Source organism: Podarcis filfolensis, assembly GCF_964270895.1.
Source record: "Podarcis filfolensis genome assembly, chromosome: 7".
NCBI classification, from domain to species: domain Eukaryota; kingdom Metazoa; phylum Chordata; class Lepidosauria; order Squamata; family Lacertidae; genus Podarcis; species Podarcis filfolensis.
In genome coordinates this window covers 83,795,276-83,819,001 of record NC_139603.1, presented here as the reverse complement: position 1 = coordinate 83,819,001, position 23,726 = coordinate 83,795,276, and the positions used below count along the sequence as shown (strand labels likewise).

The 23,726-nt window shown below is 43.9% G+C and overlaps 1 protein-coding gene across 1 annotated transcript in view; it reads left to right on the top strand.

Moving 5' to 3' along the window:
- COL22A1 (collagen type XXII alpha 1 chain) overlaps positions 1–23,726 on the top strand; it is a 171,261-nt gene that overhangs the window by 4,647 nt on the left and 142,888 nt on the right. Inside the window, exons 2-3 of the mRNA XM_083621829.1 lie at positions 15,925–16,089; positions 18,547–19,113. Of these exons, the coding sequence (XP_083477955.1) occupies positions 15,999–16,089; positions 18,547–19,113 (658 nt within the window). The 5' untranslated portion in view covers positions 15,925–15,998. The remainder of the gene's footprint in view (positions 1–15,924; positions 16,090–18,546; positions 19,114–23,726) is intronic.

Sequence of the window (23,726 nt, the reverse complement as noted above, 5' to 3'; positions counted from 1 at the left end):
GATGTGTATCTCCATCTGGACAGCCCTTCATTCAGATGGAATGAGGACACTTGTTACAGTTGGCTCTCGTGTTTCATAACTTGCCTTATGCTTCGCTTAGTAATTTTCCTCCTGGGCCTGCTTTAATTACACGGTCCCCTGCAGTGTAATTCGGAGAGCTGTTTTTATGTCTTTTTCTGCAAACTCTTCCCAGTTTGTATGGGTAAGCACTTTTTGTGTCCAGTTCCTGAAATTAAAAACTGCATCATTTGGGCTTGAAATTCATCCCCTTCCAACCCAGGCAGGCTTCAATCTTAAACATGTCTACTCAGAAGTAATTCCCATTGAAATCAATGGGGCTTGTCGCATATCAAGACCCCATGACCTGAGGTGCAAATAACTAGACAACACACAGCATATTGGTTTTGGGGATCAAATAAGGCCACAACTTTATTGGTTACAGATGTGAGGTTTGGTCATAAGCATTGTGGTAAGCAATGACACATGTCACTCCCACTTGTGTGCTGGGAGTGATTCTGAGGGTTAGGCTGGCAAGGGTTATGCCCTATGTCCTATGTCAAATCGGGGGGTACCCCAAGAGGTCCCCATTGGAGGAGTGGCTTGGCCCTAGCCCCCATCTGGGCATCAGACAGGAGCCACTCCTCCTGGATCTTTTTAACAGAATATCCTAACCCATGGAGGGGCAGGCAGAGGCTACAACCTTCCCTCCAACCAAGGCTAGGCTTATCTAATGCCTGCCCGCCTTACAAAGTTGTGACGATTGCTATGAGATAGGCGGAAACCCAAACGGTGGTGCCAATTAACCAAGTGGGAAAAAATCCAGCCCTGCCCCTGGAATGTAGGTGACTGATATTGTCCATAACAAGGGCGTACCATCCAGGAAGAAACCCTAACCTGAGGGACGGTGGGTGGGAGAACAGGTGTGGCAAGAGAGTGACAAAAAGGCCCCACAGGCCAGGCATTTAAACTTCCCCTGGGCATGGTGCCAAGGACCGCAATTGGTCATTTGGTCCTGCACCCCAGAGAATGCCCCCTAACTCCTGCCGCTATTGGTCCATTTGGTAGCAGGAAGACAATCTGTCCTGTGATAGGCTGATTTACTAGGGAGGCCTGGGACCCAACTGCAAAGCGGCCCACCCGATAAGGGGGTGAACAGTCTTCCCAGAGCAGGGTTGGCCTGTAAGCTTGTACAAGGGAGGAAGGCCCATTTTTAATCACTCATTGTGTTTGATTTTTCTCTAGCCCGCTTTCTGTTCTAGTTTCGTTTTTACTCACCTTGATGCCCCTTGGTTTTCTATTACCTTATTTTTCATTAGCAAGATTTTCATGTGATTTCCAAATCTACAGGAGGCTTTCAGGCTTCCTTATTTTAAGATGAAATCATAGCCCATGTCCTATGTGCTGCCGAAGGGAGGAGGCCGGCAGCAGTGGCCACAGAGAGGCCATGGAGAAACAACATGATTCTCCATCGCAGCCACAGCTGTCACTCAGGACAATCGCCAGCTCATCCTCCTCCATGAGCTCAGTGGCAGCAGCAAAGGTAGAGGAAATAGGGACGTTCCAGGATCAAATCGGTAGCCGAGATGGCTTTTGTAATTCCAGGACTGTCCCCGGAAAACTGGGACACTTGAAGGGTATGGCCTTACCCTCACCACTATTTTGCAAGGTTAAACTTGGCTGGAGGGGATTCTGGGTAAAATCACTCTTTCACCTTGGTTTTTTTGAGATCCTTCTTGCAAAAGGCTCTGAACGGCATCTCTGCAAAAGCTCCATAACATGCATTCCAAAGAAGCCAAGGAGAACTCAACCACAACCAAGAAAGAGCCAGCCTGACCCACTATGTAATTCCAAGATCTGCTGTGCTCCCTCAGTTTGCACTATGTTTTTGCTCTGCCTGCTGGTCATCCCCTCTTCTTCCAGTATTACATCTTGGGGAGACTGGATTTTGTCAGTATTCAGCCTGGTGGTAGCAATAGCCGTGTACGTGATTCTTTCTTATGGATCATTTCCATGGCTTTGCAAAGATGACGGTTGATTGTCGTTTTGGCCCAGAATTCTATTTCTGAAAGTGGGCAGCACCTGAAGCTCTTAAGCAAGTGTACATCCAGCACAACATAATGACAGAGTTTTGAACTTCCTGCTTTCCCCTCCCAGCTTTGGGCAAACTTAGCAACTGCATTACAGACCACATAATCACAGAGAACAGGCCGCTTAATGGCAGATGTTAGAGAAAAGAACACCATACCAAAATAGACTTATGTGAATTGAATTATTTCTAGGTGAAATGAAATATCTGGGGGTAGCCTCCAAGCTCTGGAGAAAACTCTTCATAGTGTGAGCTATTACAGTCATACCTCTACTTACGTATCCCTCCGGATACGTAAACTTCGGGTTGCGAACACGGCAAACCCGGAAGTGCATACAGACTTTTCAGATTGTGGACGGACCCCCGGAAAGAATTAAGTTTGTATCTGGAGGGTCTACTGTACAGTCATACATCGGGTTACAGAAGCTTTGGGTTGCGCAATTTTGGGTTGCGCACTGTGCTGAACCCGGAAGTACCAGAATGGGTTACTTCTGGGTTTCAGCGCTTGCGCATGCGCAGAAGTGCTAAATCACGCTTTGCGCATGCACAGAAGTGCTGGATCACAACCCGCACGTGCACAGATGCGGCGCTGCGGGTTGCGGATGCTGCGGGTTGCAAACGTGTTTCCCGCACTGATCACGTTCACAACCGGAGCGTCCACAGTATTGACCAAATAGCCTTCAGATTTCATGTGTCCCATGAATGCCCTGTTTAAAATCCTTTGTCACGTGGGATGGGCAAATCCATCGATGCTAATTGCTCTGTTTTTCATTTTCCCATTCTTCGTTTATCCAACCTTAAGTTTAGTCCTCCACATTCTGTGAAGTGAAGTTCTTGAAGTGGGTTTTTTTTTTTTTAAGTCCTCACAAAAATCCATCAGAATTGTTTTGCAGATTACACACATTTTTGCAAGCACTTTCCCCAAATATAATCATAGAATCATAGAATTGTAGAGTTGGAAGGGACCCTAATGATCATCTAGTCCAACTCCCTGGAATGCAGGAATATGCAACTGTCCCATACGGGGATCAAACCTGCAACCTCAGTGTTATTAGTACCACACACTAACTAACTGAGCCATCCTGAATTGTGCATGTTATTGTCTCTAGTTTGTGAATACTTTTGCACACTTCCCATTAATATGCACATTTTATTTGCAAATACTATGGCTCAAGAACTGCATTGCAAAATTCAGAGAATTGCAAATTTCAAAGGCAAATTGTCTTTCAGTTCAAATATTGCTTTGAGATGTGTAAATTAGGGAGGTCTGCATTAAACTGCAAGTCAGTCTGAATGTACACTCCTGTGTCCCTCACACTCATTTCTCACCCCTCCTTTTCTCTTGTAGTGCAAGAGCTAAACTTGGGGCAGTTCCAATGTAATTTTGAATTGACACTTCTACACAGTTTTGGGGAAACCACATGCAGGTGTGAGGCAGGCCTGCGTAGGATGAAAACTGAGGACTGGTGGTTTGGGGCATGTGGTGGAAATGGCACAACATGTGTTTGAGGAGAAATGCATGGGTGTATACAATATATATTTAAAACCCTGTTTTAAACAGGGTGTGGTTTACATTTTAATTACACACAGCCACACCACTGTTACTGAACATTTCCTGCATCCAAATTGGCCCTTCTGCAATTTCATACTGGATTGCACTGTGCTGAGCAACGTGGCTAAAACTGGCAGGATTGCATATTCTTCCCTGTTAGAAGAAACCACTACTGTACAGAGAGCAACCGTGAGGCAAATATAACAAAGAGTCTCTGAAAACCAACAAATTTATCTCGCTGTTTACGGTATTACTGTCTTCAGCCTTCTGTCTGAACTCAGTGTGAGAAGGGAGGTCTAAATATTCTGGGAAAGGATCTCTCAAAGCACCTATTGTAGAAGTTTGAGAACTGACTGAGAGTTTTGGTTTCAAATCTGGTGCCTTCCCCCCCCCCCGCAGGGTGGGTGGGGGAAAAGGAGGCAAGATTCCAGGCAGGAATTTTGGGCGTTGCCCCAGTAACCCGACTGCAGCACACGCCAGGAAGAAATGTGTCACCATCAGTTGAATGGGGACGTCAAGCGTATCCCCAGAAGCGGGGATAAATGCCTTTACAAAGATTGTTTGTAGAGATCCTTAAACAAAGCAGGCAGGGTTAAGTTGCTGTGGTGATCACTGGAGTGTGGTGAGAGATCATTTGCTTACTTCAAAGAAGCACACTTTGCATTAGTTAATAAGTTAGCAGCTTTTCTCAACTGGAGAGCCCTCATTACTTTGTGACTGGAGGCTGATGAGACAGTATGAGCAAAATGGCAGCGGTGTTCAAAGTCTCCTGGTGGGTGGGATAGCATGAGAGGATACACAACTCTCCCCCCCCTTTATTTTCTCTGATATCTCTGTTTTGCTTAAAAGCTGACTTTGGTTGTTTTGGATCATTTACTTACACAGGAGAACAAGTCAGGTTTGCAAGGACAATGTTTTCAGTTATAGACGCAGTTCTATTGGAGTTTAATAATTTTTGCTATCCTTCCAGGTTTGGCCTCGACAGCAGCTGTGTTAGGAGCAAACTGCCCTACTCCTGCCCTTTCTCACAAATGATACTGTCACGAGATTAAGAAAACAAACCATAAGAATCCATTTACACAGTGGGCTTCCAGAGATAGTTGACAATAATAAAATAATAACTGGTGTTCAGCTGAAAATCTTGTTGGTGGCAAGGAAAGAATAAAATAGAGAAAGGTGAATTCCTGGATGCCAAGTATTCTTGCAGCAAGTTTGGGGTTTGGGGCAAGTACTCTTTGGTGAAAGAACACCATCAGAGATTTAAAGTCATGAAATATGCAGCAAAGTAAAACCTGCTCCCTAATCCATGGATGCAGAGTTCACATGCTCGGAGATGTACATAAAGACAACTTCTATCCCCCAAATTTGTTTTTGCTGCATAATGGCAAATGGAGAGAAGCAATTTCCTCTCTTGTGGGCTTGCTGTGAAGCTGTCAGAGTTATGAATGGTAAAGCTCAGCCATTATATAAAAATTATCTCTGTTAATCTGTGAAGCTGCAGTAGCAAATTCTGCAGTAAACTCTGAACGTGGGGTGGTTTTGGTGCTCGGAAACTGGTGCTGTTCATCTTCAGTCTCTAAGCCATGGGTAGGCAAACTAAGGCCCGGGGGGCGGATCTGGCCCAATCGCCTTCTAAATCTGTCCCATGGATGGTCTGAGAATCAGTGTTTTTACATGAGTAGAATGTGTGTTTTTATTTAAAATGCATCTCTGGGTTATTTGGGGGGCATAGGAATTTCTTCATTTTTTCCCTTCAAAATATAGTCTGACAAAGTCTGAGGGACAGTAGATCAGCCCCCTGCTGAAAAAGTTTGCTGACCCCTGCTCTAAGGTGAGACAGACTCCAGAATTTCCTGGCTGGTTACAATGACTTGTAATTTTCCTGCAAGGGAAGTATATCCTAAAAATCCACATTAAGCTTCTCCGCCTCCTCCCGTTGTTTTAATTGACCCTTCTGTTCATCACAAACAGGAACTGTTTAACCATGCCCTGTGTTGCTGAGATGTTTAAAGCCTATAAAAGTGATGCTGTTTCTTCTGAGCTTCGCTTAAAAAACCCTGAAAGCCCATTTCAGATTGCTTGGTTGTTTTAATGTGCTGCCTTCTGCACTGATAAATCAACAATTCAACATGATCCCAGTTAATGATCATATGTATGTGTTCGTGTGGAGCTAGAGAAACAGAGTCTGTTGATCATATTCTATGGAATTGTAACTTGTATTCTAAGAATTCTCCCAGGAAAAGCTCTTCTGTAGGTTTGGAATTGTTTTACTCAAGGGATGTCTCTTCCCATATCAATGAGAGGACTGAAAAAAGCAAAAGAAAACTGACTTCAAGGAAGATTAGGAGGAATGTTTAATAATAATAAGTTTATTTGTTTTTAATTGTTTTAAGCAGTTGTACAATTTTAATTGTGTGTTTCGTTGTATTGGCCTGTGACCGTAATAAATCATTCAATCAGAAGTAAAAGAATGGACAAGAGGAGAGAGGGAGGGGAATAGAAAATGGAACCATATAGCAAGATGGTTAGAATTCCTTCCAGCGAATGTCAGGACTATTGACCGGTCTTTGCGTCAACACCTGCCAGAGACAGGGGGTGGGGGCAAGACGTGGCCAAGAGCCTGTTCAGAGAATGAGTTGCGGTGACCCTCCTTTCGGTTCCTGTGCCAAAGGGGTCAGGCCTCTGCAAAGCTAGCAGCATGACAGACTCTTCCATGAATGCTGTTTGTGCAGCAACAAGGGCCCTGAAATCTCAGTGTGGGCTCTTAGAAGAACTTTGTTTTCAGGGAGTCCTTTCCCTGTCTGTAACACGCTTTGCCATAGAAGCTTTCCTTCCTGCTTCCTTCATCTCATTCTCCCCTCTATCTCCTCTCTAAATTCCAGACTATGAGAGAAACCCAACCGTCTCCTGTTTAATCAAGTGAGGTAGCCAGAGGAATTCATGGAGATAAACATGGAAGGTTTGTTCTTCTTCTTCCCCAGATTGGTGCCCCATTCTAAAGTATTGTTTCCCCTCTCTTTCTCTTTGCTGCCTGTTCCCAGACTTTTTAAAAGACTCTTTTGTCTGACTATTCCCCTTTAGAGCTTCTGAGAGCCACGGCACAAGAAACAGTCCGACATATTTGCAATGTACAGAATTATAGAACTCTGTAATTCCACAAAGCTATGAGTTGCCATTGTTATGAAGTATACGTTAATTTAACTGGAAACTTTTTTGGTGTTGGGGTGGGAGTTCTTTTGTTTTTGCAGATGTTTTCTCTGATCAGGACCCTCAAAATAGCTTCAGTTTTTGCTTTGCTTTAGGTGAGATTTGGCAGCAATGCTACCTCTCTCCCTGTATCTATGATATTTATAGTTGCCAGGCCAGAGACATTTTGGTGGCCTGGAAGCTTGAACAGTTATGGGAGCTCCTTTGGTGCTGACATTTAAAGCCCTAAATGGCCTAGGTCCAGTATACCTGAAGGAGCGTCTCCACCCCCACCTTTCTGCCCAGACACTGAGGTCCAGCTCCGAGGGCCTTCTGGCAATTCCCTCACGGCGAGAAGTGAGGTTACAGGGAACCATGGAAAGAGGGCCTTCTTGGTGGTGGCACCCGCCCTGTGGAACACCCTCCCATCAGATGTTAAGGAAATAAACAACTATCTGACTTTTAGAAAACATCTGAAAGCAGCCCTGTTTAGGGAAGTTTTTCATGTCTAATGTCCTTCATGATTGTGTTGCATTTTATTCTATGACATTACTTTTTTGCACTTAATTGACACCTACATGATTTAAGCTGCAATCCATTATCCATTTAGGCTGGAGTAAGCCCCATTGAACTTAGTGAAACTATCTGTCTTTCTATCTGATTATCTGACGACTATCTGACTTTTAGAAGACATCTGAAGGCAGCCCTGTTTAGAGAAGTTTTTAATGTTTGATGTTTTATCGGTTTTTTCAATATTCTGTTGGGAGCCACCCAGAGTGGCTGGGAAAACCCAGCCAGATGGGTAGGGTATAATTAATAAATTGTTGCTGTTGTTGTTACTATTATTATTTTATTATTATAGAAGTCAGGTCTGGGTAATGATTGTTATCTTCCTCAGTGGGCTTGGTTACAAAACCTTTACAACATCTATGCTACTAACTCTCAAACTTTGAAATATAGACAACAACAAAAAAGAATCAATTTGAATTGTGTGACACAAATCGGGTATGCTAGACTCTTGAAAAAAAAAGTGATGTGGCCCAAAGTTGCTTCTGGGACCCCTCCAGGATTAGGGCCCCTGAAGCTTAAGCTTCTTTAGTTTTATAATAGGTTTGTCCCTGACAGTGCAGGGATAATTATCTCCACTACTAAGAGCTGCTGCAGCAGCTGTATTATCCAAAGAGCTTGCTGAGCCGAGAAGCAGGTCACATGCGATAGAGTCAGATTAGTATATATCTGGTCTGTGTCAATCTCACACATGTTCATTCATAAATCCATTCTGTCCTGATTCCATATTAATCTGCATTTAGAAACAAAGCAAACACACCCACAACTGCATGTAGCAAACAATTCAAGAGTTGTGACCCAATTTCATCAGGGTGTAACTCTCAGCTTGTGTGACTCTCAGAGGCATTTGCTGGGCACTAGGTGAAGAGCTATTATCCAGAATTTGCTGTCGTGGTATAGTGTGAGACAACAGTTGATGGGGATGCAATTGTTGTTGTTTGCAGGCTGACAGCCACTGAGCCACAAATGTAGCACCTAGGTCAGCGGCCAAGAAGCCAATGTTTCATCAAGTGATGATTTGAATGAAATATTTTTTATTTATTTTTAAATCTCCATGTCAGGCTTATTTTCACAAGTCCCCCACATTCCCATCTTGGTCTTGATCTTGACAAAAAGCAAGTATCCCCCCCCCCCATTTCTGCTAAAAATACAAACAATTGTTGTATATCATATTATTATTATTATTATTATTATTATTATTATTATTATTATTATTATCAGTATTAGTATTAGTATTATACACTCCAGGTTTCCTAAAGCAACCAGCGCATAAGCACATAAATATGGCAATATGCTTAACTGTATAAATGTGCTTCATACTTATAAAATTATATGGTAGAAATATAGTATAGCACAAAGCTTGTGTGTTTGTATGCATTATACATGTAATATGTGCATTGTATGTATTATATTTACACATATGACATGTGACGTTAATTAGTTTAAGACCATTTTTAATATGGAATTTTAAATTGTTGCAACATTCCCTGGGGCCCAATGATGAAGGGCGTCTGATAGCTTGAAATAATTATGCTAATGATAATTGTGTCTATAATTTCGAGCACACTTTAAATATTTAACACATGCATATCACACCTTTTTCCTCCAAAGATCTTAAGGGGGTGTACATTGTTCTCTCCCATCCTCATTTAATCCCCACAACAACGTTGTGAGGTAGGTTAGGCTGAGAGACGGTGACTGGCCCAAGGTCGAAATCTTCATGGCCAAACGGGGAATTTGAACTCTGTTGTCCCAGGTCCCAGTGGGGCATTCTAACCACTACGCTACACTGGCTTTTATACAAACCACACCAAAAACCTTTGGTGATGCATGGGTAGCTCTGACCAAGGCCGGCTCAAGACATTTTGCTGCCTGAGGCAAAGGACAAGATGGCCGGATTTAGGTCTGATGAGGCCCTAAGCTACTGAAGGTAATGGGGCCTTTATATGTCCATCTGTCCTTTGTCAACAACAAATTCCCGCTGCTTTTTGTGTTGAATATATGCTATATGGTTATCAAGGACCTAATAGGTATCTCAAGCCATCTGCCCATGTTGCCATGCAACCAGTCCCTGCAGAATGTAGGCACCCTATATATAGAAATGAGCAAACCAGTGATATTTTAGGGAGCAGGCTAGCAGGCAGGGCCCATTACTTACATCATAGGAGCCTACACAACACAAAACACTGTTGCTGTATGTAGGTTTTATTTTATTTGTTTTTTTTATCTTATATTTTGGAAATGTATATCCAGGTTTTTTTTTTCCTTTTAATTTTTTTGGGGGCCCCCAAGAGAGTGGGGCCCTAAGCTATAGATTGTTTAGCTTATACGTAAATTCGGCACTGCCTGAGGTAAAGGACAAGATGGCGCCCTTCCCCAAAGCATATGCAGAGAGACCACTTGTCCCTACAGTATCTGCTGCCTGAGGCAACTGCTTCACTTTGCCTCTTCATAGGGCTGTCCCTGGTCATAACATGAGGGAGCAACAGTCCACTGTTGGAAAGTTTGTTCAGGTCAGAACAACCAAATTCCCAATAGATAGATAACAGATGATAGATTAGATAGATGATAGATAGATAGATGATAGATATTAGTGTATTGCCCATAGGTGAGGAGCCCCCAAACATCTCCTCATATTTTGCCTTTTATAGGGGAAACAAATATTCCACCCCCCAACCAGATTTAGGCCTGTGGCTCCATCACTCTTCAATTCCTATAAAAAGGCATGACACACTGGCTCTTTCATTAACACAATCCTGTGCTGCGCTAAAAAAGAAAAGGTTAGATTTCATCCATGGAGCCAGAATAACTTCCACGCAGATATAAAAAGCATGAAGCGATTGGCGTGTGTGAAATCTGTTTCTTTTTAAAAGCCCCTCGCTTGGGAGTTTCAGGATCTACTGAGAGACGGGAACAAAGGGTGGGGAAGCCCCCCCCCCTGAAGAATTTAGCTTGTTCTTTTGAAAGTTTTTTTTTTTCATCCCTTAACATTCCTGAGATATGTTGCCCAAACTGGACAATATAAAGAAATCAGCTCAAAATTGCCTCTGAATTTTACCTAAACAAGAACTACTATGAGATTGCTCATAATAATAAAAATAATATTTTTTTATTTATTTACACCCCACCCATCTGGCTGGGTTTCCCCAGCCACTCTGGGCGGCTCCCAGCAGAACACTAAAAACAGAATAAAACTTTAAACATTAAAAATTTCCCTAAATAGGGCTGCCTTCAGATGTCTTCTAAAAGTCTTCTAAAAGTCACATAGTTGTTTATTTCCTTGGCATCTGAAGGGAGGGCATTCCACAGGACTGGCGCCACTACCAAGAAGGCTCTCTGCCTGGTTCCCTGTAACTTGGCTTCTCACAGCGAGGGAACCACCAGAAGGCCCTCGGCACTGGACCTCAGTGTTCAGGCAGAATGACGGGGGTGGAGACGCTCCTTCAGGTATACTGAAGTTAGGGAAAATGTCTACTAAAATCCTGGTGAATTTTCAAGATGGTTTTTTATTCAAAATGTAAATGTGGCAAATATTGGAGACTGGAGAATTTCAGATTGAATTTGAGACTGGAGAAAATGAGAAATGGCGGGAAACTGATTTTGGCACCTTTCCCACCTAAATCAAAATATCACCTATCTACCTTGTCAATAAATACTACAGACAGTGAACAGAACACTGGAGAGCTTCCTGTATTAAATGGTTTGGAACAACATTATTATTTTTTTAATGGACAGGTGAATGGTGATAGTTACATTCAGGTGTGAACATATCTGAACACTGGTAGTGGTTTGGGAACTGGTTTTGGATGCATGTTGAGGATATACTAGTGCTTTTCTAGCTCCCCAGCCAGCTACTGGTGGTTGTGATGTTAATATATACAGAGAATGAAAAGGTTGAGCTATTTCCTTTCCCCAGGGACACAAAAGCTGGGCTGAGCGCACTCCAGGGCATTTAATGTTTAGCCTTCAGACTCCATGAGTCTGTCGGCTGCAGGCAAAAATACACCTCCAAAATCTCAGCTGGTCCTTGCTCTGGAATTTCAGGGCTGCTACTCTGTCAGGGGAGCATTTATAGCTTCTCTGAAAGCCACCACATCTACGCAAGAGATCAATGTGTGTGAATTGCAACCTGAGTATAGTGCAGGGAGCAAGAGATTGATATAGGTTTTCTGGAAGGGCCAGACTGTGGGATGTGATCCACGGGTAGCAGTCAAGTACAACATTCCTTGTAATGCTGGGGTGGACATGCAAGGTAATGTTTGGTCCAACCAGTCGAAACTTCCTGTTCCTCCTGGCGGCACTTAGAATTTCCCCCATCATATGGGGTAAATCCACATGTTGCTATTTGTAATTTTAAGTCTTTAAGCCTGCCTTCAGGTTTGATACGGTGTACTGTGTGAACGTGAGTCAACTTACTTTTTGTTGACTGTGAATAGGATTGTGTTGTCTTTATTCTTTTAAGAGAGATTTAAGGGAAATTATCAGGAACGTGGGGACACGGGTGGCGCTGTGGGTTAAACCACAGAGCCTAGGACTTGCCGATCAGAAGGTCGGCGGTTTGAATCCCCGTGACGGGGTGAGCTCCCGTTGCTCAGTCCCTGCTCCTGCCAACCTAGCAGTTCAAAAGCACGGCAATGTGCAAGTAGATAAATAGGTACCGCTCCGGTGGGAAGGTAAACGGCATTTCCGTGCGCTGCTCTGGTTCGCCATAAGCGGCTTAGTCATGCTGGCCACATGACCCGGAAGCTGTCTGTGGACAAACGCCGGCTCCCTCAGCCAGTAAAGCGAGATGAGCGCCGCAACCCCAGAATTGGTCATGACTGGACCTAATGGTCAGGGATCCATTTACCTTTACTTTACCAGGAACATACAATTCAGTTTGAGACAGATTGAATGGCACAACACCTCCCATGGCCCCTTTGCATCGGGAGGTGGGGAATCTGTCAAGAGCTGCATTTCCTTGGCAAGGTGGTGGGATCTATTGAGGACTGCATGCTGACAGTGGGTGGGGGTGAAAACTGAAAGTGGGAAGAGTTTGCAACATTGCGGAACTGCATAGCTATCTCTCCTCCTTTCTCTGTGCCACCTCAATGTTCGTTCCATCTCTCTCTCTCTCAATTCAGGGGCATCTTACTCATAGGGGCTAGTGGTGTGGGGCGCCAGGGCGCCAAGTTCTGGAGGGTGCCAGGGAAGAGGCGGAGGCTGGATGCGGCATCTCCTGGCATCAGCTTGCCACCCCCGCCCACCTCCGCCATGCCGGGCCGAAGCAGCGCCACGCCCGGAGCCTCCATCTACTGTGGCCATCATGGCACAAAGTGGCCAGCTGAGCCGGGAGGCACCGCGTCAAGCCTCCACCTCTTCCCCGCAGGAGGAGCCGCCCTCTACAGCTTTGCACCACGGTGCCGGATATGCTTAAGATGCCCCCCCTCTTGCCCTTCCTCTACAGTGGTACCTCTGGTTAAGAACTTATTTCGTTGTGGAGGTCCGTTCTTAACCTGAAACTGTTCTTAACCTGAAGCACCACTTTAGCTAATGGGGCTGCTGCACCGCACCACACAATTTCTATTCTCATCCTGAAGCAAAGTTCTTAACCTGAGGTACTATTTCTGGGTTAGCAGGGTATGTAACCTGAAGCGTCTGTAACCCGAAGTACCACTGTACTTGTTTTGTCCCCTCTCCCACTATTTTAATCAAGAGAATTCTCATTATTTTACTCCCACGAGCATCGGAACAAGCTTGACACTGCCCCATCTTACAAAGCCGCCTGAGTTTATACTCTCATTCTGGTTTCCATCAGACTTTTCCTGTATCCAGTAGCAGAGGAAATATCCTGTCTGCTATGACGGGTAGTAGATCTTCTCAGTGGATTTGCTATGAAAACGAGCATGACATGGAAGCCAACCTTGTGATGTTTTTATTTGAGCCAGGATTAGGGTTTTCCAGAATATTAAACACCAGGAATTGTTCTCATGGATTATGGTGCTGCAACTCTGTTTCAGTGAGTTAGGCAGCTTGCGACTAGAAAAAAGAGTTTCAGATATCATGATGCTGTTCGGACACCTTGTGGAGAATTGCTGGACTACACCCAGTTTGAGTTGCTATCTGCTAACATCCATTTAGAAGGCAACTATATCATGACTAAGGACTGGGAACAAAATTGACTCCATTTGCATTTAGAGGTGAACTTATCTAATTTTCACTTTCTGAAACAAAGCCATCTTTCTGAATTGACACTTCTTTGAATTTTGCAGTTCTCAAGTAATATGTATAAAATGAATATATTAGGGAAAATGTGCATAAAATGAATATATTAGTCACCTTGATCATTTTGGTTTCCATTTTCTGAACCTTTTCAGACTCTACAATATCTTTTTAGATGTGAGGTGATCAGTGAATCTTTCATTCCACTGCCTCTTCGACCACCTCTGTTTTTCTCTGCTACATCCTGGGCCTTTCCAGACTCTCAGACCTCAGATCATGGCTACACAGTGCACTCATTACAAGGTCTCTGGGCTCTGGTGTCTGGTTTATACACTGAGTAAAATGGGGTAACAGCTTCTAGAAGTACTGGAATGGGTTGCTCAAGTTCAGATGGGGAAATTGCATTAAAACAAACAAACAGAAAACAGATTCAGATAGGAGGGGTAAAGGGCATGTGGAGAAGCAGTTAGCCATGTGCTCCACTTGTAGCTGGACTATGTACAATCTAATTACATGCCCTCCAACATCCTGGGAACAAAATTTGGGATGCTCCTTTTTACAGTCGTACCTTGGTTTTCGAGCAGCCTAGTTCTCGAACATTTTGGCTCCCGAATGATTGAAACCCGGAAGTGACTGTTCTGCTTTTTGAACGTTCTTTTGGAAACTGAACATCTGACAGGGTTCTGCGGCTTCTTATTGGCTGCAGGAGCTTCCTGCAGCTAATCAGAAGCTGTGCTTTGGTTTTCGAACGCTCTGGAAGTCGAACAGACGTCTGGAATAAGAATAAGATCTGCCATTTGACTATTGATTCAAAACCTAAAAATGTATTTTATATAATTGTCTTTTTATTTCTATTCTTTGTATATTGTATTGTTGTTTCGTTGCTATGGCCAATGGCTGGTGCAAATAACGATTCATTCATTCATTCTGGAACAGATTCCGTTTGACTTCCAAGGTACAACTGTATATCCTGAGTTTTTGCACTTGCATGGGAGTGCGAGACCACAAACACTCATTTTTTGGGTCTTGCAAGACCAAAGAGTGAGAGGCTTTCATTCCGACATGACGCAGTTAACTCATGCCAGAATGATCATCTTTTGGCCTTGTGCTCTGGTACAAGCTCGAGAGCCAGTGTGGTGTAGTGGTTAAGAGCGGTAGTCTCATAATCTGGGGAACCGGGTTCGCGTCTCCGCTCCTCCACATGCAGCTGCTGGGTGACCTTGGGCCAGTCACACTTCTTTGAAGTCTCTCAGCCTCACTCACCTCACAGAGTGTTTGTTGTGGGGGAGGAAGGGAAAGGAGAATGTTAGCCGCTTTGAGACTCCTGAAGGGGAGTGAAGGGCGGGATATCAAATCCAAACTCTTCTTCTTCTTCTTCTTCTCTGGACCAAAAAATGGGACATTCTGGGATCCAGCCAGAAGCTTGTTGGCTTCTGTAATTCCAGGACGTCCTGCTTAAAAATGGGGTGGTTGAGCGGTATGTATTTGTCCACCATTTTCTGCTACACATGTAGGCCCAGCATGAGCCTTCAAGCCTGACTTTCATATGTCTCTGAATACCAGTCACTGAGAATCACAAGTTGGACTTACAGTAGCTCCTGCTTGCATCTTGTTGGCCACTGGAAGAACAGGATGCTGAATTATATAGGTCTTTGGCCTAAGTCCTTATTATGTTCTTAATCAGCTCCTATTCTGCCTCTTCCACTTCCCTACATCACCTCCTATTTACAGCCATGCTTCGCAGAAGAAACTGTTTTTATTTTTTTATTTTATTCTGCAGGAGGCACAAAGATTTACACAGGGAGGGTGCAACTTAGGTTAAACATATACAGCAGCAGCCAGGGACACTGCTGTGGGTATAATCTCACAATGTTCAATCAGTTCTGTTCAGAGGGAATGATTGTAAATAAACTTCCCAGGGAGGCATAAGTCTAACATGGAGGGGCCCAGCCTTGGGGATAATTTCCGGTCTGTTGCCTTGAGTGTACTATCAAAGAAGGACTCGCATCAACCTAAATAATGTGCTAATCTTCTCCCTTCAGATAACTGGGCTTCTGCTTGTAACAAAGACATTTTAAGCTGCTTTTTTTTGCACACTGGTGAACTCTGCACTGTTGCTTTTGTCTGTGTACAGTTTGCAGCGTCTCGAGGAAAACCAGTAGAGGAAGCAGCTTCCCAATGAAAAGATGTACAGTTGGAAAACCATTTCTTATTTTCTCCTCCTCTAATATTCTTCCTCTCTCCTCCTGCCCTTGCGGGTTGGTGATTCCTTCTCATAATAATTACATTTTGCTCTAATTTTTCCTGTGTCTTTTTCTCTCCCCACTCCTAGATATGGATATGTAGAATAACTACCATTGTGGAAGGAAAAAAGGGAATACTATATTGGAGAAGAAGAAGGGAGTCATGTCCTTTGCAGGAAGATACTCAATACCTTCCACCTTGATACTGCTTTTGCTCCTTTGGGGTGGAGAGAACGTTCAGGCACAGAGAGCAGGTAAGCAGGGGCACTCTTTGTAATTGAATTATAGACAAAGGAATTATTTTGTGCTTTTTTAGTTTTTTTCACATGTTGTGGCATGCAGATCAAAAATCTGAAATGAATGATACATGCCTTTTTTTAAAAAAAACACCATTTCTTATATAGAGTTTCAGTAATCCAGACAACAACCCTATAAGGTAAGGTAAAGGTAAAGGGACCCCTGACCGTTAGGTCCAGTCGTGACCGACTCTGGGGTTGCGGCGCTCATCTCGCTTTATTGGTCGAGGGAGCTGGCGTACAGCTTCTGGGTCATGTGGCCAGCATGACTAAGCCGCTTCTGGCGAACCAGAGCAGCGCACGGAAACATTGTTTACCTTCCCACTGGAACGGTACCTATTTATCTACTTGCACTTGACGTGCTTTTGAACTGCTAGGTTGGCAGGAGCAGCGACTGAGCAACAGGAGCTCACTCTGTCGCGGGGATTCAAACTGCTGACCTTCTGATCGGCAAGCCCTAGGCTCTGTGGTTTAACCCACAGTGCCACCCGCGTCCCAATAAGGTAGATCAACATTATTTATTACCTCTGTATTCTGGTGACTGGGGCAGAGTCCTAGTGGCTTACCCAAGATCACTTGGCTAGTTCTTGGCCAAGGTGACAGGTGAACCAAGGACTTCTCAATTGGTAGGTCAGGTTGCAATCCCACGTACATTTACTTGGAAGTGAGTTCCGTTGAATCCAGTGGGAATTGCCTTTAAAGAAAAATGCATAGCCACTACTCCATTGTAGATCTTGTAGGCAGCATGTAGGACTCTGCTAAACTTCAGGAAGAAAGAGGGGGATGCGCTGTTTTGAAAGGGATATGTGTCTTTCATTAGATCAATTGTCAAATGATCTGATAAACACTTGTGATCTTAGTCATAGATGTAACTGCCGAAGATTGAGACAAACTGGCAGTAGGAATGAAATGCATGACAAAAAAATGATTTGTGGTTAGGAATGCATGTGTTTGTTGAAGAGGTCCCTTGTTTCTGGTATGGAATCCCTGCATGCTGCAACAGATTCTGGGGCCTATTCCATATTGCACTGTCAGTTCACATAGAAGACTGTCCTGGCCTCCTAAATCTTCCTGTTGCCCTCATGACTACTGAGATCATATCCTAGAACATGCTTCTCTGGATCTATGCATTGCAAAAGTGCATTTATTTATTTGTTGATTTATTTAATCATTTGTAGCTTAAGATCAGTTAACCATAAAATTAGGAAAACTTCCTTAAAATACCCAGTTGAAATAATAAAAAGAAAGTCTTCACCGAAGATCAACAGGGAGGGAATCTGTCTGATCACAGCTGGAAGGAATTTCCACAGAATTCGACCCGTAGTGATGAGATCCTGGTGGCTATAAGATATGCAGAAGACCTCAGTGATTGGGTAGGGATTAAAAATCATATGAGCCTTAAGGTATCAATTTGCTAAGGGCCTTGAAAATTAATTCACAGAACTTGAACCTGGCCTAGTAGCATATCAGCAGCCAGTGCAAGTTTAATTTAGTCCAGTGAGTCCTTCAAGGACATTATGTTCACTGAGCCTTTCTGAAGAATCTCTGATAAACCTCCGAAGAAGCTCTTTGGAACATAGTTTGAAAGTCATTGGTCTAAAACTGCATTTATTCATTGCACGAAAGCACTGACTTGGTCAAAGTTAAAAGCTTTATTCAGGGATAATCATATATGCTTTGAAATATGAGGTCAAGATGCCCTATTGCTCTCTCAAAATGGTGTCCTGGGTTTGATCCTTGACTTGCTCTTCACTGGCATGTAGCAACACTTCCTTAGCAATTGAATTCTTCAGTTGTCAAAAAACTCAGTCTCCAGTCCAATGATTCACCCCCTTGTCAACACTTAGGTTTTGTTGTTTGTATATATATAACAAATCTTGTAAAACTTCCCACCACTGTAAAAGAAAGCATTTCTCCAGGCTGACAATAAATAAAATATAATGGTGCTTTTAAATGAGAACATGGAATGCCAACTGTTTGCTATTACTGTCTGTGGAGGCAGGTTTGAAGGCAGGCAACTCTTGATCTGCCAAAAAGTTCTTAAGCATGTTGAGTTAAAGGGGAATGGAAGGAGGGGGAACAGAGAGCAGTCTGTTAAGATTTCAAAAGAAAATAGTTGCCTCATAGACATGCAGACAGAGTAGGCGAAAGCACAGCAGCCACAACAGAGAGAGAAAAGAGAGAAAGTTTGCATAACAAAGCAAAATCTGTTTTCAGATCTGCTTTGGGCCTTACTAAACTCTAAGGACAAACTCGGTAATGGTTCTCCAAGGTGGAACATGTTCTGTGGAAGGCTGACCAGACATTCCCCCAAGCAGAAATTGCTATGATGAGCAGAAATGTCCCCAGATGTTGTGATGTTGGTGGCTGTCTTCTTCTACCATGTCTTAGGAGACACTCATTTTTCCCTTGCAGGTTGCAAGAACGTCCACTATGACCTCGTCTTCATCTTGGACACCTCCTCCAGTGTGGGGAAAGAAGACTTTGAGAAGGTCCGCCAGTGGGTGGCTAATCTGGTAGACACGTTTGAGATCGGACCGGACAAAACCCGGGTTGGTGTTGTCCGCTATAGCGACAGACCAACTACTGAATTTGAGCTTGGGAAATATCGGACTCGGGAGGAGATCAAAGAAGCTGCAAGGAATATCAAATACTACGGGGGCAATACAAATACTGGTGATGCCCTACGGTACATCAACACGTACAGCTTTTCCACAGAGGCTGGTGGGAGGCCAAGTGACCGCACTATCAAAAAAGTGGCTATTCTTCTGACAGATGGCCGGAGCCAGGATTATGTCTTGGATCCAGCCACTGCAGCTCATAAAGCAGGCATAAGGATCTTTGCTGTAGGGGTTGGTGAGGCCCTCAAAGAAGAGCTGGATGAAATTGCTTCAGAGCCCAAGTCCGCCCATGTGTTTCATGTCTCAGATTACAATGCTATTGACAAGATACGTGGGAAACTGAGGAGAAGGCTTTGTGAAAGTAAGTAAGAAAGTCATTTCTTTGGCACAAAGGTTTTCACAGCCAATCTTCTATGGGCTTGGAGAGCTATGGCTTCATTAGATGTGGTAAAATGAAGGTACTCTGAAGTCCCACCACATGTCAGGTTAAATTAAGAATGTATAATTTTATGTAGAATGTTTTAACATGTACTCTTTCTATCTTAGCATTCTACTTGAATTTAAGTCAATGGATGTGGCCTTGGACCCATGCTCTCATGTGGACTTGATGGTCCATATGATGCTAAATATGATGTACATATTTAGCAATGTACATAGCATGTGACTCTTTCATATATGATGATGCCATCACACATGAGCTTTTCTTCACTCAATGGTTATGTGACTTGTAAGGTTGAAAGAGAGACAATGTGTTCATTTAAAGGCACCTAGGGGAGTTTGGGGATAGTAGCCTGATATCTAGAGATCTCTGTTGGGCGGAAGGCCTACAGCATGGGTAGGCAAACTAAGGCCCGGGGGCCGGATCCGGCCCAATCACTTTCTAAATCTGGCCCGCAGACGGTCTGGGAATCAGCGTGTTTTTACATGAGTAGAATGTGTCCTTTTATTTAAAATGCATCTCTGGGTTATTTGTGGGGCATAGGAATTCATTCATTTCCCCCCCAAAATATAGTCCAGCCCCCCCACAAGATCTGAGGGACAGTGGACTGGCACCTTCTGAAAAAGTTTGCTGACCCCTGGCCTACAGTTTAGTGGTTGAACATCTGCACTGCATGCAGAAGGTCTCGGGTTCAATCTGTGGTATCCCTGTCCCTGGTAGGACAGGGAAAAACTTTTGTTAGAAGCTCTGGAAAGCTTCTGCCAGTCAGTATTGGTAATACTGAGCTAAATGGACCAATGATCTGACTTGATAAAAAGCAGACTGCACATCATGAAAAGGCCATTATGGAGACAGCCTCCAATGTATCATAGAAAGCAGCTTTGCACATTTAAATTTTATTTTAATTGAAAGGCTTCACACACTCACACACCCACACACCATTAAATAGACTACAGGAAGCTCCCAAATGCTTTGGATTTTCCATCTGAGGGCTTGTCCCCAGAGCAGTCTTTGGCCTTACACATATTGTTAGACTCCAATTCCCATCAGCCCCAGCCAGCATGGCCAATGGTCAGGGATGATGGGAGTTGCAGTCCAGCAATGTCTGGAGGGCTAAATATTTCCATCCCTGGTGTACAGCTGTCTTCTATTGAGTTAGAACATTGGCCCATCAAGTTGAGTATTGTCTACCCTAACTGGCAGTGGTTTTTGCAGAGTTTGAGATCTCCAGTCCTTCCTTCAGATGTCAGGGATTAAATCTAGGACGATCTGCATGCCAACCAGATGCTCTATCACTGAACTACTCCCCTTCTCTGTGTGTGACGTGTCCCTGCTGATTTAGACCTTTCTGTGTGCTCTCTTAGAAGTTTCAGAAATATGCTCCTTGGACGTCTTCATACAGATGAATCAGACAAGGTCTTGTTGTAGGATTCAGAAGACTTGCGGTCTTGGGCAGTTGTCAGTTCTCAGAGAGCTGAGAGGCTAGAAGATGTTTAAGGCAGACATAGGAAACAAACGTGGCTGAGGTTCAATTTACACATTGGGCAAAATCTTACCATTCTTTCCTCTGCATTCCTGTATTCTGAGCTGCCTGGGCAGGCTCAGAATCTGACTAGAGGAAGTGTGACAGAGAGAAGTTGTTAATAGCTCTTCCCCTTTTAAACCTTCCCAGCAAAATCCCCCTCACTAAGCTGATGAGGAGAAGATACAGGGACTCCATCTCAACAATGCAGAAATCTGGGTAAGCCACTGGAATGCCATGCAGCACTGCATTCTAAAATAGCTGGATATCGAAACCTCGTTGTGATTTACATGTGCTTAACACAGAGACGTGGTCATTAAAGTAGCTCAGATTGTGCTGGCTGGCTAAGAATATTCCTTTCTCCTCTTGGTGGTGCAGCACACTGCTTGTTTTGGAACCAGCCGGTTATTTATTCTAGCTGAAATTGCAGGGTTAGTGTCCCAAACCCCCCTGACATCAAGGAGTTACACTTAAAAGGCTGGATTTCCTGCTTTCAGCCTACAGTATGATCATCTCCAGGTTTTAATGTTGAAATGTCCTCTGGTGCAGTCGGGTTGATGTGTCCAATCAGGGGCATACAAAGGGAGGGCACCGCTCGCATGGTGTCTGTACGGGCTGCCGCATGTGCACAGTCTGTACGGGATGCCATGCATGTGCCACCGGGCAGTTTGCCCCGCCCCTCGGCGTCCCGCCCCAGGTGCCAGAGAGAGTTCCTCCACCACTGCATCCAATTGATGGTGGGTTCATCACGGTTCCATGGGCATCACAAGTTACTTTTCTTTCATAAACATTCATTTTGTCACTCCCGGTCTGTGCTTGGGAATTCATACCTTGGAAGGAATGGCTGAGATTTGACTTCTTGAGAAACCCTGCCCTGTATGTCAAGAGAAGACCATTTCCTTCCTTTGCACGGTCACTTGCAAACAAGTTGTTTATTGAGCATTCATCCTGAATTGTTTGCTGGGAGGTTGTATGCCATTGCATCAAGCAAGTATTATCCCACACTTTCCAGGGCAGGTTTCTTTCCCTTTCCTTCTTGCAAAGTCCACTTTTTCTGTGTGAGAATATGTTTCTGTGTGAGAGCTGCAAGTCAACCTTAATTGTGAAACCTCAATGTACCTGTTTGTGACTGAATCCCACTGAAAACAGTGGCAGTTTAGAAGCACACTGTGAACTATAGTGAAAACTATGGCTTTGCGCAAATAATCCTGGGAACTGTAGTTCATTGAGAGGGGTGAGGGTTTTTGACAACTACAATTCCCAGCACCTTGAACCAACTACAGTTCAAATGGTGCTTTGGGGGAAGCCATGAATTTTAAAGTGGTATAAGGGTGCTTTAGATGATATAATGCGGATATGAACAAGGAATGATAGTTTATGGGTTAGTGAAACCTTCTGCGCCATTTATTCATGACACCCTTCCAGAGAATGATGTCTCTCTTGGGCTGACTGGCTTCCTTCTCTTTCCATAGCTCCGCTCCCAGTTTCAGAGTTCTTGCAATCTCACAAATTGTGATCCGCCCCCCCCCCCCAGCTCTGCATACTTTTCAGCCCCCTCAGTGTCACTCATGAAGCCATAAAATCCCACACAAAACCAGAATGGTCCAAAATCTTTGCCTGTCTCGCAGGTCCCAAAATGGCTTTTCCTTGACCGTATCTCATTTCAACCCTCCAGGAACTTTGCAGTTTTATGAATGCTTTCTCATTTTAGCTGAATTCCTGAGGGCTCAACAGGAATCTGGAGAGTGAATTGAGGCTCTACAGTTTCACTCTCCCAGATGTGTTCATGTACCACAGGCGATGTGGCAGAGTGAAACATGTTCTTTAGTTTGTCCTGTTCAGCTGGAATGGGACTCAGTTCAGCTGACCATGCGGCCCAATTCTCATGTTCATTTCTGGTCATCAAGCCAATGCAGTCTCTGTGATTGTTGGGAACCGATTGACATGCTGTTCTTTGCTTTCAATAGTCTGTTGGTCAAAAGGCAATATATAAATAAGCCATAGCATAATATTCAATGCCAGGATCATAGAAGCAGCGATAGCTAGAAGCAAGCTTTGTGGTCCTCCTACCAGTGGGCCAACAAAATGACAACATTTTATTCTGAGCATGGGGTTGTTCCTAGAATTGTTCCTCTGATGTTAACTTGAAAAAGGAACTAAAATCGCTGATTCTCCCGGTGCCTTTACGGGGCATTCTTAAAGTGTGTGCTTACTTGAAAGTACCAAACCAACAGCTGATCCCAGGATACACCAGGTTCTTGTGAGTTTTGTTTGCTCATTGCCAGAGGGCTAGCTTGCTTCCCTTTTTATAGCTCCAATGAGAGGAGGATTTATTTGTGTGTGTGCAAAATAGGATTTGCCTTTCCGCAAAATGCAAACATAACCTAGGAACTGGGGTCACATTGGTCACCAACCCTGCTATTCATGATGGGTGGGTCAGTGAGCTACTGAGTCAAGAATTTGTCCCCATCTCAGGATGTTCAGATGTTCAGCTTCTTTCTTAGGGAAGGGAAACAGAGGGCAGCATTTGTTCTTGCCATCTCATGGGAGTGGTACCATCATCTAAGTAGCTTCCAATGGAATTTTGTAAACGCTGAACTCCAAAATGTAGCTTCCTGTTAATGGGCAGAACTGGTCAACTAGTATTTGGGATGCCCTGGGTCTGTAGGCTTTTTGGGAAGAGGAAACCTAATGTCACCTTGTATACTGCCATCAGCTCCTTAGGGAGATAAAAACCAAATGAAACCATTATTTTCTGGTTGTAAAGCTTTTTGTTTTTTTCTATAGGATCATGCAAATGCAGCTCCCCCCCCCCAAAAAAAAAAACACCACACCAGTTAACACAGCAATTGAAATAGTACAATACTCACTACCTCTGCATCCCCATTTCATTCTGCTGCATCCATAAATACACCCCAGCATAGGAGCTGACTCCTAGGGGGTCAAGGTCCCTTTGGTGCCCCCAATAAAATATTTGAGGAGGTCAGCCCCCCTCCAAGGCTTATGGGCATTG